Source organism: Trichoderma harzianum (assembly GCF_003025095.1).
Source record: "Trichoderma harzianum CBS 226.95 unplaced genomic scaffold M431scaffold_6, whole genome shotgun sequence".
Taxonomy (NCBI): domain Eukaryota; kingdom Fungi; phylum Ascomycota; class Sordariomycetes; order Hypocreales; family Hypocreaceae; genus Trichoderma; species Trichoderma harzianum.
The window spans coordinates 1,849,751-1,865,458 of NW_020209254.1; the positions used below are offsets into that span (position 1 = coordinate 1,849,751).

At 49.4% G+C, this 15,708-nt stretch overlaps 5 protein-coding genes across 5 annotated transcripts; 2 read left to right on the forward strand and 3 right to left on the reverse strand.

Moving 5' to 3' along the window:
- Positions 1-3,461: 3,461 nt before the first annotated feature.
- Positions 3,462-6,207, reverse strand: M431DRAFT_495306 (hypothetical protein; the record flags this gene model as incomplete). Its single annotated transcript, XM_024917345.1, has 3 exons — positions 3,462-5,398; positions 5,471-5,701; positions 5,787-6,207. The coding sequence occupies 3 exons, from the start codon at positions 6,205-6,207 to the stop codon at positions 3,462-3,464; spliced, it is 2,589 nt and encodes an 862-aa protein (XP_024774756.1).
- Positions 6,208-7,149: 942 nt separating this feature from the next.
- On the reverse strand, positions 7,150-9,962 carry M431DRAFT_86304 (hypothetical protein; the record flags this gene model as incomplete). The annotated part of the gene is made up of 3 exons (XM_024923657.1): positions 7,150-8,643; positions 8,861-9,664; positions 9,732-9,962. 3 exons carry the CDS (start codon positions 9,960-9,962, stop codon positions 7,150-7,152), a joined length of 2,529 nt encoding a protein of 842 aa, XP_024774757.1.
- A 787-nt stretch (positions 9,963-10,749) lies between these two features.
- Positions 10,750-10,998, forward strand: M431DRAFT_67113 (hypothetical protein; the record flags this gene model as incomplete). Its single annotated transcript, XM_024921726.1, has 1 exon — positions 10,750-10,998. A coding segment is annotated over one exon (249 nt), but the record flags the coding sequence as incomplete, so codon positions are not given.
- A 2,387-nt stretch (positions 10,999-13,385) lies between these two features.
- M431DRAFT_495309 (hypothetical protein) lies at positions 13,386-14,634 on the forward strand (the record flags this gene model as incomplete). The annotated part of the gene is made up of 2 exons (XM_024917346.1): positions 13,386-13,585; positions 13,656-14,634. The coding sequence occupies 2 exons, from the start codon at positions 13,386-13,388 to the stop codon at positions 14,632-14,634; spliced, it is 1,179 nt and encodes a 392-aa protein (XP_024774759.1).
- Positions 14,635-14,803: 169 nt separating this feature from the next.
- M431DRAFT_116334 (hypothetical protein) lies at positions 14,804-15,539 on the reverse strand. The gene is made up of 4 exons (XM_024911958.1): positions 15,375-15,539; positions 15,219-15,293; positions 15,082-15,152; positions 14,804-15,012 (listed from the first exon to the last, which is right to left on the reverse strand). Exons 1-4 carry the CDS (start codon positions 15,381-15,383, stop codon positions 14,937-14,939), a joined length of 231 nt encoding a protein of 76 aa, XP_024774760.1. The 5' UTR covers positions 15,384-15,539; the 3' UTR covers positions 14,804-14,936.
- Between the last annotated feature and the right edge of the window lie 169 nt (positions 15,540-15,708).

Consider the following 15,708-nt stretch of genomic DNA (forward strand, 5'->3'; position numbering starts at 1 on the left):
TTTTTTGCTTCCAACAGTCGCGTGTGGTGGCATTTCTCAAAGTACTGTTGAGCAGTATAATGGACCAGACGAACCAGTTGCGATTCATCATCCACAGTAATGAGGCCACTGCACACTCTCGTCAAAATGTCGCCGTCTGGGATGTCATCTTCGTCAAGAGAATTCCCATCCGACAACTCTCGTGTGGCGTAAATGTGCTGCAAGTCTTGGACTGTGAGACTTCTCTTAGCGGAGACAACCCAGAACAGAATCAACTCAGCCAGTTCAGCAGACTCTGAATCTTGACTGTGGATTCTCTCAAGTGCATCTGAATATGTGGCATCCAAGGTGCTGGGCAGAGTTTTCAACGCAATGCGCACGTCTTTGCGGCTAATTTTTCGAGACAAAGATTCAACATGTAGTTTTGCCAATAAGAACCTGTCGTCATATGCTACAGTCAGCCCAAATATATATCTTCTAATACATCAGATGTAGCTTACATTCCCTGAGATTCTTGGATGATTGCCCCGATAATATCGTCTTTTAAGCTAACATCTTTAGCAGTATGTTTTGAGAGCCTGGCCTGGTCTTGTAGGCAAGCGGTTATAAAGGTCGTAATATCTGCTTGTTGGGCAGATATTTCTATTCTAGAGGCTGTACTGAAATAGGCGTCAAATATGCTTGAAGACCTGGAAGTGCATAAGATCTTAACCGATGATCCCAGAGAAGAGACTGCTGAGATGAACCGAATAGCGTCTTCCTCTGACTCGGCGCATTCGTCCAAGGCGTCGACAATGACATGAAACGTTTCAAATGTTGAAATCAATTTCCCTAATATTCCAGTGATTTGTGCCAATGTCGGACGAGTCTGGTATTTCTGATGTTGGTTGTACAGCGTTACCACTTCTGAAGGTAGGACCTCACTGGAATAATTTTGAAGTATCTGCTGAAGTATGCTGGACACGAGCGCCACATTTGTTTGAGCACTGCGTTGGTTATAATCGCAGTAGATGAATGAGCAAAATGTGTTTTCCTGCGGTGCCTCTTGTTCGAGGTGATTGATGATAAGGGATCTTGTGGAAATATTAGCTGCTGGTATACATCTCCAGGAGAGCACGAAATCACATACGCGAGACTTGTCTTTCCAGCTCCAGCTACAGGCACCAGATTAGTATATACACAAGGAAGCTTCCCAAAGAGGTTGTAAAACTAACGTATCCCAGGACACCAGAGAGTCCCAGTCTTGCTCTTCACCCAATCACGAAAGGTGTTATGTTCCAATAGCCAGATACCGGTTCCAGGCTGAACGCTGTCCAGAACATTGACATGTCGAGAGCGGAATGATAGCGGACTTATCCAATGGATGATCTTCTGCGAGTCACTATCTCGAGACTTTGCTTCTGAGCTTTCCACCTTGTCGCCAATTTTATCAAGCTTGAGATTTGCTAATCTCACCAAATCTCTACTATTGAATCAGCAAAGGCAATACCTACTCAACTGATGTGATGCTCGTACACAATATTGTTCTGCAAGACTAGACTGAAATGACTTTTCGATCTTTCCAAGCGAGTATGTAACTCTGCCACTTTCTTCTTATCAAACGGCCAGGTAAAAGGCTTAGCCAACTGCCTAAGTTTATCTTGAGGTGCTAATTCGGCAACAATCTCCTCTAGAACTTGTCTAAAGAGATGTAATGGACCGTCTGCACCGCCGAGCAAACTGATAGACTGTGGCATCAACATATTCTCACTGTCTGGCAAGTCATTCGAATCCTCCAAACGATCCTGTAGCATTTCAAGCAGACAAACTGTACTCCTAAGCTCATCTCGGAGCCGAGACCGATCGGCCGACCCATGCTTGATGTCTTTGAGATATTGCGTTGCCGTGGCCGCGAGCTGCAGCACAGCTACGACACTCGTCGAAACATTAAGAGGTCCGCTCATGTTACGTTACAAGCAAAGGATGACTCCGAGCTCAATTCTTGAATAGTAGTGATTATGATGATTCATCAAAACTTGTAATTGAGAAATGACTCTAAGTATCCTGCTCTGCTGCCTGGCGAATGTAAGGTTACAGCTTACAGCCTTGTCGGAATTGCGGGGCTGCAGTCATGAGACGATCACCGTAGATTATCGGATGCTATAATTGGAACTGCCGTATACGCAATCTGGTGATCAAATAATTGCATGTGATAAAACCAATCAAGATGAATCTACTACCAGGTATGAGATCTACTCAATCTATCTGCAACTACTAGCATCGACTAGATCTACTTACATCCACCAGCATCTACCAGCATCTACTAATTTCTACCAGATCTACCTGCATCTGATCGGCTTACTAGCATCTACTAGATCTCCCATATCCACTAGATCGACATCCATCATATGGTACTCACCCACAGCACCCAACACTTCTCATGCCGCAAGTACCACCACATTCAACCTGAAATATCAAATGCTCAACGCATCAACTACAAGCCAAACCATTCCAATCCCCTTCAACAATAGCCTCACTCTCCAATCCAATACCGCAACCAATAATACCTTCCCCTTCCTCCTCATTCCACATCATTCCTCCTCAAAGGGAGCAAAAGGGCGGGAACTCGGCATCCTTTATATGCTCGCAACTAGCGCCCGCAAAACCACTTTACGCGGTGTTCCCTGGAATCAATATACGCGTCCTTCTTACTCCCTTGGAATATTCGTTAAATGGGTTTTGGCCCTGTTCCTGAGACCCTAACCCACGGAAAGAAGAAGAAACCGTAGACTCATCCTCCCTTGGAATTCTTCTTCCCCTCCCCCGTTCTGTGGGATTAGGCTCTTTTGGATCCCGTCTAGCTAGGTGGCCTAAGCGCCTCGGACAGTGAGACCGTTCCTTTTCTCTCTCTTTTCTTTCTTTCTCTTCTTTTCTCTCGTCTTCTTTCACTGCGGAACAAATCCAGCGTAGAGTGAGACATGTTACGTACGTCTTCCGCAAACGGTCATGCACTTTCGCCCAAAGTTCCCACCTTGGCGATCCACCTCGTTCATTCGATCATGAAAGAGACAAAAAGGTTCAGCCACATATGCAAGTCAGTTGTCATGTTAACAAAGGTCCTTTCTCATGACCTGATCACTGGTTTTGAACTTGTGGTGTGTGTTGCTTGCAACAAGTGTGTGTGTTGATTATTACTCGTGTTTGTTTCTAAATTTGCCCGAACCCAAGACCCAACGCCGCATCCAAGTATCACCAAAGGGACCACACAGACAGTGTAAACGCCGTATTTCTCCAGCATCCTTCAGCCGTTAAATCATCCAATCAACCTGCCCCGATCCCACCTCCCCGGGTATTTTGTAGTGAAAAAATTTCCATTCCCCTGTTTCCTTGCCGTGTATCCTTCCAAGTGTAAAAAAATAGTTCCCATCTATGACTCAAAAGTGCCATCCAGATCTAAAACATGTTCCTTTTCAGTACTGTAACCTGATTGTCACAAGCCAAAACTACCAGTCATTAGGAATAGGCACATGTGTGCTCATCGAGGGCTCCGTCCGTCGCCTCTTCATCGACCTAGGGCTGTCGTCGTGCTCAGCCCCCGCGGATGCCGGTGTGGTTGCAACACCCGCGATATGCCATTGGGTTGGATTCCACAGCCCAGCGTGGTCACTGGGATCCGCTCTTGGCTGCGTCGAGGGGGCAGTCGCCCATTCGTTGCCTGCCTGAGTCGATGTGGCAGGGCCAGGCCATGTATCCAGATTTGGTATGTCCCAGGCAGTGATGCTAGTGGTGTCGTCGTATACGAGTTGAGTTGACAGATCTAATGAGGCCGCTGTGGTTGCAGCAAGGTACTGATTCACACTAGCCGTAGTCATGGGCTTCATGTCGGGGAAGCCAGCCTGTCCCTCAAAGTAGGAAGGGTTGTGAGCCAACGACAGTGAATGTGAGCGCTCACTCGCCGCCCCGCCCGCTGTCGTGCTCACTGTTGGCAGGTAGTTGTTCACATCCGGCATCGAGGCCATGTTGGGATCAAAGCTCCCACCCGCATAAGGGCCATGGATAGTCGCCGTTGGGGCAGGTGTGGCTAGCCCTGTCGGAAAGTCAAACACGTTGATGTTTGTTTGTACTGGTGGTACTTGCGCAACGCCCGCACCGCTAGTCCAAGCCGTGTTCATGTTCTCGTTCATGATGCCTGCGAGCTGCTGGCTCACACTGGGTGTCGGTGACATGACGGCGTCTCTTGACACGCCGGCCGAGGGATAGACCAGAGCCTTTTGTTGGTGATATCGCGACATGGGGTCGTTGATGGTGAGCCATCTCCAAGAAGTCCCCGAGGGCTTGAAGACCGGGTTGTACTTGTACCATTGATTCGTGGTGTTGAAGCGCCAGAAGATGATGGCCTGCCTCTTCCACTGCGAGGAGTCGGGAGCACGGGACCATAGCTCTTGGTACATGGCAACTTTGCAGATGAGGTCGCTGCCCGTTGGCTCGCGGCGGCTCCATGACGCCGCATCGCCCTCGTCCTCAGATCTCTTGCGCTTACTACCGGCCCTCCCTAGCTCGTGCTGCTTCTTCGATTCGTGGCGCTTCTCCTTCTTGCGTTGGTGCTCGACGTCTGGGTATTGCACGGCTGTGCTCAAGATGCTGGCCCACTCCACTGCAGGGAAGGGCACGTGGATGTCCTGTCGGGGCCGCATGTGGCAATTGCAGTCGTTCATTTTGGAGTCGCTGCATCCCCGATGGTGAATGCCGCTCTCATTGGTGTAGACGCCACGCTTGGAGTCGTCTCCGTACAGCTCATCTGGTCGTGTCAATCGGGTGACGCACTTCCAGTGATGCTGTTGCAGCTCCGGCTGCGTGATGGCCACCTCAACAAAACCGGTGAGTTCTGATCCTGAGGGGAACTTGGCGTGTTCGTGCAGCTCCAGCGTCGAGCAGATTTCCAGCAAGAGGCAGTCTTGGTCCCGAGTGGGCAGGTCGAGCGTCTCGTACATGGCTGGCGCATCCTTTTGCCAACGCCGAATTACCGTCTTCAAACATGCTGAGGTTGCCCGATCCAGAGCTCGAGTGTATTCGTGCAACAGGACGTCCTTGCCCAGGGCATCGGGGAAGTCGTCGCAGTTGGTGTACTTGTTCAAATGGGGAAATGAAGCTTGGTCCAGGGGGGTGTTGTTTGCGTCGTAGGCCACGTCGTCCCGGATTTTAATCTCTGCCGAAGAAACATAGATCTCGCACGTTTTGGGCCGCACTGAGATGGATCCCTGCAGCGACAGTAGCTGGGTAAAGTAGTCGTAGTTGGGTCTCACTTCGGGCACTCGCCCCTCAGCCAACGCCGTCAAGATGGGGTTGGACTTGAACGACTCTTGCTCTTCTTCATCATAATAATCGTCAGAGTTGGTTGATCCGGGCTCCTTCTTCTCTTCAGAAGGAAACAGAAAATGAACTACAACGAGTTAATGACCCATAGACTATAAAGAGCAGGGGGGTGAAGGGGAGGAGGGGAGTGTGCACTAACAGCACCGTAGATCTTCAAAAAACTTTTTGACAACTTGCATGTGGCTGGACACTTGTTTGCGTCCCATTTGTTCAATGCTGTCATTGCTGTTGTCAATGCGGAAGATTTCTTTGCTACCCAGCAGCGCTACGCAGATAACAAAGATGTATTCGCTGATGAGCATGTTTCGGCCATGCAGCTTGCCCCCCATGGAAAATTTCCGCCGGCCCATGTGAGGCATGAGAAGCACGGCTGGGCAGAAATTTTCTTATTAGCCTCATGTGGAAAAGAGTAGGGAAATAGACATGGGAGGAAAGTAAAAAGTAATGCAACTCACAGTCGACAAAGGCATCTTCGAGCTCGGGTCGGCGCCAGACGCCGCCTTTATCCTTTTGAGTGTCCTTGTGAGCCTGTCGATTGCGGTAGTGTTTAAAGGCCGGCCAGTAGTAGAGAGGGTTGATATCCTGTCGGCTCTTGCGAACTTGCCGGGGCTGATGACGAGGTGTCTGAAGCCTGGAATAAATGACATCGATGGATTGTGATGGTACTATATGAGGAGGAATAGTTGGTGGCAGCGAAGATACCGGGGTCTGGTAACACGGGATGTTGCTGTTGAAGCTATGTGCTTGGGCATTGCCAGCAGCCTCACGGAGAGGCTGTCTGCCGCCATGGACAGTCCGTCTTGCGTCGACGTACTCTGGTGCATGTGAAATTCCTTGTGAGGCAAGGACTGGCCTTGGTTGGTAGATGGAAGCCATGATACCAGAGATGGAAAAGAGGCCTGAATGGGAAAGAAAGGAATGTCCGACAGAAGATGTTCAAAAACTCAGCTCCAAGCCCAAAGAGAGAAGAGCTTCTGCCACAGCCCACGTTGGTGAAGAAAGAGCAGAGCCTGATGGGCAAGAAATGTGGAAAGGAATTCGGGGCGTGGAATGGTGGGATAATGTACGCTTTGTACGAGGCAAAGAACAGCCATTGGAACGGAACATGCCTTTCTAAGGAGAGCCCCGATAACATATAAACTCGAGACTCGGGAGGGCCAACGGATTGTATTGACAAAGGGGAGGACGGGGGTGGTTAGCAGCTTGTCTTTGGCCCCTCCAACCCGAGATACATGCTCTAAGCTATCAAGATTTCGTCCATCTGCAAAGCATCTAAGATGGACAGGGAAGCTGGTGCGGCGGGGGTGGAACTTCGACCAGGCGGCAGCTCTACGTTCAGAAGACTATTCTCAGCAGCCAATGAAGCACAACTAGGTCACCCACCAGCACATGGCAGCGTGAGGTCTGTTCTGTTACGAGGGGCGTTGGGCATGCAAGGGAGTCTGAAGGCGGGGCCAGGACGCCATGGTCTCACCCACCCTCTCCCCAGACACATGTGCACCAGGTCATCTTGGGCGCGCTGCCCCAGGCATGTAGAACGAGATTAACATCAGACACGGCGCCGCGGCAGCCCTTGGGGCATCGCGAAACCAGAATTCTTCGCCCGAGATCCAGGCCAGCTGATGGGACCCCACGCCGTGGTCCATGGGGGAGGGCCGTTGTAGAAGTTCGACATTGGACACCCCTCCCCTTGCCAAGGGATCATTAGATATTCCTATGTATAATGTTCAATAGAGCGCGGGCTAAGGGGGGGCACAGCTCAGCCTTGTCAGTGCAACACACAGCCCGTGGGCATAGTTTCGGCTCTGCCTTTCCACCTTAAGCCTCAAGCTCATCCTCGTCATTGCCAATAGTAACCTTTTTCCTCCCTCCTCCAGTAAGCTGCTGAAGGGCCATTTTATTGGCCTGGCCCCCTACCTTTCGTTGCATCTTCTCGATCTCTTCCTCAGCATCGACAGCCTCGGCGGCAGCAAAGTCTAATACTAGTCGCCGGCCGAGCAGGTGGGTATCTTTCAATGCGTTTAGCGCATTCTCTGCCTCTCGAGGGGTCACAAAGTCAGCAAATGCAAAACCTCTTGCGGTATAGTCTGCCTTCTTTGGAACGCGGACCGATCTAAGTTGCCCATACGTCCCAAACAGCGTGCGGATGTCTTTCTTGGTGGCTTGGAAAGGTAAATTCTTGATGACGATCTTGGTTCTTTGGGATGCAGCCTTCTTAGCCGCGTCCTCGCGCCGTCTCTCCTCGGCAGCATCGTGGCCCCTGTGTGAGGCTTTGACGCCCAGTGCGTGGCCATCCAAGACGTAGCCATCCATCGTCTTGAGTGCTGCCTGTGCTTGGCTCTTAGATCGAAACTCTACAAAGCCAAAGCCCATGCTGAGCGTCTGGCCTGGCTTTTTGGCATCTATTTTTGTCTTGACACGAGCCGAGACGAAACCGTCAAGAGGCTCAAAGACCCCAGCCAACTTGTCTGTCGTCGTGGCAAAGTTTAAATTGCGGACAAAGAGTGATGCGGTTTCCGCAGGCTCCTCGACCTTATCGCCGCTTGACAGCAATTCGTCGACGCTTAATTTTTGGACCCCAGTGCGCTGATCCACAACCAAGCTAGCCTGGTCGTGCGCCGCGTCCTTTTTGAAGAGATCGACTGGAGCCTTTTCCAAGAAAAGGACGCTGTCTTTGACTCGACGGTACGCCATCTTGCCAAATGCGGCCTTTGCGTGATTCAGTTGGGCGAATTGGATGATGGCAATGGTGCCGGTGGGTGGCATCAGAACTCTGAGAACTGGACCACACTCCTCAAACATTTTCCGGAGTTCTTCCATCGAAGTGCCGTAGGGAAAGTTCTTGACAAGAATAGAGGAGCCCCCTCGCTTGTGTGATTTGAAGGCATCCAAATCCACGCCATTGGAAGCAAAAAAAGCCTTGGTTTCCTGGATGACTGTCGTTTCTGCGATGGCTTGCTTGACGCCCGCATCGGCAGATGTGGGATCGAGAACTTCTGATTTCGAGACGCCCAGGCGTGCAGCAACGGAGGCGTTGACGGCGTCCTGGCTCATGTACAACGAATTCCAGTTGAAAACGCTCGTTGCCGCCTCAGTTTTTTTGCGTATCATGTTTTGCTTCTTCAGGGGTAACTTTGACATTCCAAACTCGTCCATACTCTTCTTGGCTTCGGCAGGAATGATGTGCAGAATGCGCCCCTGGAAAGTTACCCCATCAAGAGCTTGGAATGCGCTCACGGCATTAGATGAATCTTCAAACAACACCATCGCAAACCCCTTGCGAACTCCCGAAGCATTGGTCGGTAGATGTACCTGACTAAGTTAGCCACCTGATCAACAAAACGTGGATCGCAAAGATGTGTTTTGAATATAAACAGGATATCAGAAAGGTCGAAGCATCTACTAAAATAATCGCCCAGGTTCTCATCACATGCCGTAGCATAAGATGTCCCTATCTGGGGTTCATCATGTTGCCTGTGTTTTTGCATTTTCTCATAGAAACAAAAGGAAACCAAATGGCTTAGCTTACCTCCTGTAGAGTGCCAAATTTCCCAAACTCTTGATGGAGATCTTCCTCCGTGGTGGTATAAGGGAGATTGCGAACAAAGAGCCGAGACGTCCGCATGATTGTGGCAATCGCACCATCCACACTGGTGCCCTCCGCTCCCTTGTCATCTGCTTCTTCGGGGGTATCTTCATCAACAGCATCGCGAGGAGAAGGCGGGGTGTCGTCCTTATCCCCGCTGTCTTGCACGACGGTTTCAGCCTCAACTGCTGTTTCTGTGGGCTGTGGGAGGTCGTCAGGATCAACAAGATCTAGCAATCTACTTGTGCGTGATCTAAGCCAGTCGTCATCTGTCGCCGCCCCAGCTTCCGGTTGAGGAAGCTTCTCGGCCTCTTGAGGTTTCACATCGTCGGCGACAACCTCTTCCGCCGCAGGCAGAGCGCCATGATCCGACGTCTCCCTTGGTAGTTTTTGGTTCATCACCAGATCTCGAGTCGCCTCAGATGATTCTGTCTTGCGTAGCTTTTCTTTTCTCTTCGGGATTTGCTCGTATTCATCATCACTCTCGCCCTCCACGACAAGGGGCTCTCCACTCGTGGCAAGTCCAGCCATATCGGCATCAGGATTTGTTTCATCAGCAATGACACCCTCCTTGCCCGTCTTCATCACGCGGAGAAACTCTCGCAGCTTAGGATCGGACTCATCCAGGTCCTCTCGCTTGCGCTTCTTAGAGCCACCCTCCTCATCTTTCTTGAGGGGTGGGTGGCTCGCCACCTGATGATCGGAATGGACTGATCGTGTGTTCTTGTTCAGGGCTGGGTCTGAGATCTATCATTCCATCAGAATAGGTTCGTGTTATGTAGAGGTCACAGGCAGGATCACGGGTAGCACCTACCGGCTTAGCTGGTTCAACGGAGATCTTAGACATGCGAATGTACGACTTGTTGAAGTACTTGACAGCCCCTGAGGCATCCTCGGGTGTTTTGTAGCCCACATAGCCAATACGCCGCTGAGGGATGAGCTTGAGATCGGTGATCTCGCGGTTCTTGGCCGAAAAGTGCTTCCGAAACTCCGCCTCTGTAATAGTAGGCGGAAGGCCCTTGACAAAAATTCTGGTTGTCTCCATGTTTGAGTTATGGCCAATGGATACAAAAGCAATTGACCGCCTGTCAGCTTGCAGGCATATTTGATAACAAGTTTTGGACTTTGCGAAGGTTGAGCTTGAGAAGGACCAGAAAAAAATTACACGAAAAAAAGTTCGACGTTGATATTTGCATGGTTGGATAGTGGGGCGCGCAAGAAATTTATGCGGCCCGTGCGTTTCACCGAACGCCGTGCCAATCCAACCCCGTTAGCTCTTGAACACTTACCCTGTAGACAACCAGATATCACACATTTAATCGGTGTAAACCAGATTGACGGCTGAGGGCAGGAACTATATTGTCATTTGTAATGAATCATCATATTCACGCAATCATCTATGTCTTTTCTCCTGTGTGCATATCTTAAGGGGATATTAAATACTTTAGTTATGCACGAATTACGCCGCGAAAGATCAAAATGTATATACAAATACCCTAAGTTAGATATGCGCTGCTTAGCCTTGATAGATGTAGGCCTCCCGCAGAAACCTACATCATAGGTCCTTTGTAGTACGAGAGAGGGGCAGATAGAACGTTCAAATAGATGCGAGTAGACGGGTAACTATCCTCATCGACTTCCAAACCTGAACACTCATATATGAGCAAAGCTATATTCCCGTATTCTCTCGGGCCTGAAGAATTTTTGCATACAATTTCATTTAAATGGGTTTTGATTGTGGCTTTGACATTTTCCCGAGACTCGAAGTGAACGACAAAAATAAAAAAGCATACCAACAATTTCTAGACGAAGTCATCGCAAAGTACAAGGACGTCTACGATGAGAAAGGAAGGCGGGAAGACGGTAAAATATTGGACCTCCCGGATTCTTCCAAGTACTCCGGAAGAAATCTTATACATCTCGCAATCGGCGAATGTCCGCATATGCCTAGCAGCGCTGACTATTGCAACTATTTCCTACGCTTCAGTTCGAAGGTCAGTGGATCTTTGACAACAGCCGCTGAGCCCTATATCATGGATGTTCTGAAGATTGCAAAGAGACACTTTGGCAGCAGGGTGCATTTTTGGCATGAATTGAACGAGTTTGGAAATTCTGAGCAACAGTTCGGGGCGTACAGTTGGACGGAGGTCAATGACACAGAGAGGGAGCTTAGAGAACTTGGCTCTGGAAAGGAATAGAGTGGATAACTCGTATCGATCATGTATTCTCATCACCTCGACCAGGCTTGTCTTCTTATAAATGAATCCTTCCGCCAATCACAACTGGAATGTTCCAACATCTGGTAGCTTACTACAGCTTGAGAGCAACTCCAAGCCGTATTGAGATGACGAATCACTTTAACTGGGGAAATTCTAGCCAACACCCCAAGTCTGTTATTCAGCATCCCGTGTGTCAAGTTTAAGGCTATGGTAGCAGGCGATAAAGCCAGAAACAAGAGAGATATAGCTATAGCAGCGAATACTAGAGAAATATGGCAATAGTAGCAGACGCTAGAAATATATTTCAGTAGTAGCTGATGATAGAAAGATGTAGCGATAGTAGCAGATACTTGAAGAGCTCGGTATCCAAGTCCTATGTGCTTAACAATATAGGTAACTAAGCAAATAAGGCTTCCCTTTGCATCCTGTTCCGACATTTGAATCTCACGCAGTCGCTGGGGTGCCGTCTAAAGTGACTGTTGGTCCGTTGGTGGAGTTTATGATATGCTGTTTAAAGCCAAGTCAGCACCATTACAAACCAACGATATACATTAGCCAAGTACAAGCTTATCAGTCAAAATGGTGTGACCGCCAACCTCGAGACGCTGTAGAGCGTCATGGATATCATTGAGATCAAAACCACCGTCAGAGGCATGCAGTAGCCGCTCCTTGAAGACGCGCAGCGTGACGAGGGGATAATCCCACGAGGAATCATGGCATCATCAAACAAAAATACTCATTTCAAAACAACATGAAGGGGAAGGGAGGCTAGAAAAGGAAAGTGACGCTTTCAAACAGCCGCCTCCATGCACAATGCAAAAAGTCTTGAGCCCCTTGTATCTCCCACAAAAAGGCACTGGGTCAAGAGTAGTTGGGGCAGCTGGGCTGACGCTCTGCGTATAACTCATGCATTCTGGGCAAATTGAAAGCAGGATATCATCTTCTGGGTGGTTTGAAGCCAAAGGCGGGTTGGAGGACACCAAGGAACAGGTGACAAACGGCACAGAATGAAGGAGAAACTGATTGGACAATGACAAACAAACAAAACAGATAAGTTGAGTCCCGAACAAACTTATAGGGGATGAAACGTCCAGGAGAAACTAATTGCATTGGCCTTAAGAAAAATGACAGCAATAATAAAAGGTTGCCACAAATACATCTGCTGTCTTGTCCCTTTTACTAGGTCCGCGCTTTGACATACCGGGGGCTCTATGCAATCTTTCCCATATGACTTTTATAACCACTCATTTGGATCGCCGTCATCCGTTTCTTCTTGCTTGTCGTCTTTCTCTTCATCCTCTGGCCCCATATCGCGCCCATCGGCATCACACGATTGTGCATGATCACAGCAGAATAAATATGATTTCCAATTTGACCAAAGACAGTAGCATAGCCCTTGTTTGTCTATCTATCACTGTAGTCAATGTTTTACTTATATTAATTCTCATTCTTACGCAAATAACTTTGGTGAAAACCCTACGTGACCTTTCTCTCTCGAATGTTCTCTTTTCTTCTTCATTTGGCCTCTGGGAAGCTCTATGCTCTAGGTTTCTACTCCAGTCACTTTAAAATGATATCTGACCTTTCATTTAACCTTTGTTGGTGCCGAAGTCAATCTCGAGAACAAGCAAGTCTAACCCCCAAGTGAGCACGGCGTTGTTGAACATATCACGATGTGTGCTGGGAAGAAGCCCGTTGGTATGACTGCGTCTTAGATGAACAATCTAGATTCAAGACTACTGAAAAAGAGCCTTGATTAATAAACTACTAATCTATGCATATCGTTTAGTATTAGACCCCAGAAGGCGGTTGCGATAGTAGTAGGATATTTATCTGTCATCATATCTCTACCACCGGCAATGGAGAAAAGTAGATCAATGAAAGCTACACGTAAACGGATTCATTTTATATGTGTGATCACAACATATTCTCGGAGTACAGAGAGACCCTCAATAGTCCGTGTATGCCGTCGATTCATTGAATCCGATTTGCCTCTGCCGATTGCGCGTGCGGGGATGTGGAGAGATGGGCAGATGTTTGGCACAAACGGCTTATGGCGTCATTTGCGCTTGTGCTGACTCGGCTTAAAGGATACTTCAACCTTCATTTGAACCTCCATAACCTCATATGTACTTTGGTCAAATATAAGGGTTTGTTTCTTCTTCCTCTGAAAGCTAATTTATATCGAGTATACTCACTTTTGCGACAGGTAGCCCGGTTCTTATATAGACTCAAGGCCGCGTTTCGCCATGTCATTCACATCCATCCCATTCCTCGACCTGGATCTATCCAGAGATCCGGCCACCAAGCCCGAGTTTCTCAACCAACTTCGCCATGCACTCATGGAAGTTGGCTTCTTGTATCTAAAGAATGTGGGCATTTCACAGGAGTTGTGGGACGAAGTAATCAGACAGGGCAAAGGCTTCTTCGACATTCCCCAGGAAGAAAAGTAGGTTTTACCCTCACGTGTCAACAATTGAGTCGAGTTGACTTACTAAACTCCAACTCAAATGATACAGACTAAAGATTGAAATGAAGAATGCGCCTTCATTTCTGGGCTACTCTCAGCTTTCTGCGGAAATCACTGCTGGGGCTATAGATCACAGGGAGCAGATTGACCTCTCAACCGAGCATGTCCTCCCCGGCCCCGATGCGCCGCGGTTTTACAACTTGCTCGGTCCTAATCAGTGGCCCTCAGAAGAAAGCGCGCCGGGATTCCGAAGCACTTATACCGAATACATGCGCCAAATGGGCGAAATCACCATCTACTTCACCTCGCTGATTGCCGAGGCGATTCAACTACCAAAGAACGCTTTTGAGAAGTACTTTGAGGCGGATCCGCAGCACAAGCTCAAGATTGTCAAGTACCCAGACTTGGCTGAGCTGGGACTTCCAGAGGGCACGCAAGGGCAAGGCGTAGGCCCGCACAAGGACAGCATGCTGACCAGCTACTTGCTTCAAGCCACGAACCACCGAGGTCTGCAGGTCCAAAACGTCCAAGGCAAATGGATCGACTGTCCTCCTATCGATAGAACGCTTGTGGTGGCTATTGGGCAGGGTATGGAGGCGTTGACTCAGGGCGTCTGTGTGTCAACAACGCATCGTGTCTTGTCCCCCGCCGCAGGGACTGGTGCTCGGTTTAGCATCCCCTTCTTCCAGGGCGTCAAGTTGGATGCGACATTTGAAGAGCTGGAGACAGTTGGAATCGGCAAAGTCCCCGAGGAGGTCAAGGAACAGCGTCAACAGATTGTAGAGAGAAACGGCGGCCGCATCGATGATGTCGAGTTTACGTTCCGAAAAGGATCCGTGGCTACCACAATGGGAGAGGCAACTCTGCGTAACAGGGTCAAGAGCCATCAGGATGTTGGAGAACGCTGGTACCCGGATATCCTAAAGTCAATCCTCGAGGAACAAGCACAGGCTGCGCAGAAGCAGCAGGCCCGCAATTTGCCCAAGCCAGCGGCAGAAGTGACTCCCACAGCCGTGGAGGCGCACTAAAGATCTGTGGGCTTGAATCCTCTTGCATGCGAGGCGTCTTGACTTCTGTTGGAAGGGTATGGGAAAGGACCAATGTAGGAATATACAGACCAATGAACACGCAGAAACAAAGGGAAACGGGCCGTCATGACAAGAAACGCCACAGAAGTGGCCTGTGCTATGCTATGTCTCATTGTGTTTTGTGAACCAAATACTCCGTATCAGCGCTATAATGCTTCGCTTCCAGACCAAACTCCCTTCGCCTTGCCAGCAGCCTGGCAAACACCCAGTTTTTCTATACGGTCAGAATGAATCATTCTCCACTATGAGCTGGCGACGAAAGTCGGGAAACACTCGGGCAAGCCCTTGCTGTGCTTATTCTGGGCGTGTTCCAGAAGTCTAGACGGAGTCGTGATTCGTTAGCCATGGCCCAATCTGGATAAATTATGTGAGGGAGGAATGTCGTACGCGGGAGCCTTTGTGGTCTTCAAGAATGTCGACTTGCAGATCTGGCACTGGATGTCCATAGCTTGGGCATTCTATGCGGGTGGTCAGCGGTAGTCGGGGCTAGGTGGCCGGACGGGCCATCAAGGTGTAGAACGCACCACTTTGAGCTGCGATTTGGCAGCTTTTCCGCCCTTCTCATTGTTGCGCTCACGCTTCTGCTGTGCCTTGGCGCCCTAAACATTCATCATGCAAGTCAGAAACTGCCGGAGTGATGCAACGGAAGAGGCTCGTGGAGTGGCGGGAATATGTCTTACGTTGCCCATTGTGACGGATGTGGGATGAAATTGCTGTAGAGCGGGGGAGCAAGCCGAAGCTATTAGTCAGACAGGGATGATTGATTGATTGTTATTAGGCGAAGCTGCGTTGGGCGGAACTGTTTGCTCTGATGCACTGAAAAGCAAATTATCGTGAGATGCGGTGTCTCAAAGTTGAGGAACATTTGGAGCCAAGAAGCCGATGAGACGATGCGATAAGCCTGGAAAATTTGCAACTGTACTCCGTACCAATAGGGTGGTCAGGTGAGCCGCCGGAATTCCGAGTGAGCGGAATGGCGGGCGGCGTCCGCTGACAGGGCGCCATTAGGGGAGA

Coding starts and splice junctions, on each gene's coding strand:
- M431DRAFT_116334 (XM_024911958.1), bottom strand. Junction 15,153..15,218: donor CCAAATCGCAGCTCAAAGTG/GTGCGTTCTACA, acceptor CCACCCGCATAG/AATGCCCAAGCTATGGACAT. Junction 15,013..15,081: donor AAGACCACAAAGGCTCCCGC/GTACGACATTCC, acceptor GACTCCGTCTAG/ACTTCTGGAACACGCCCAGA.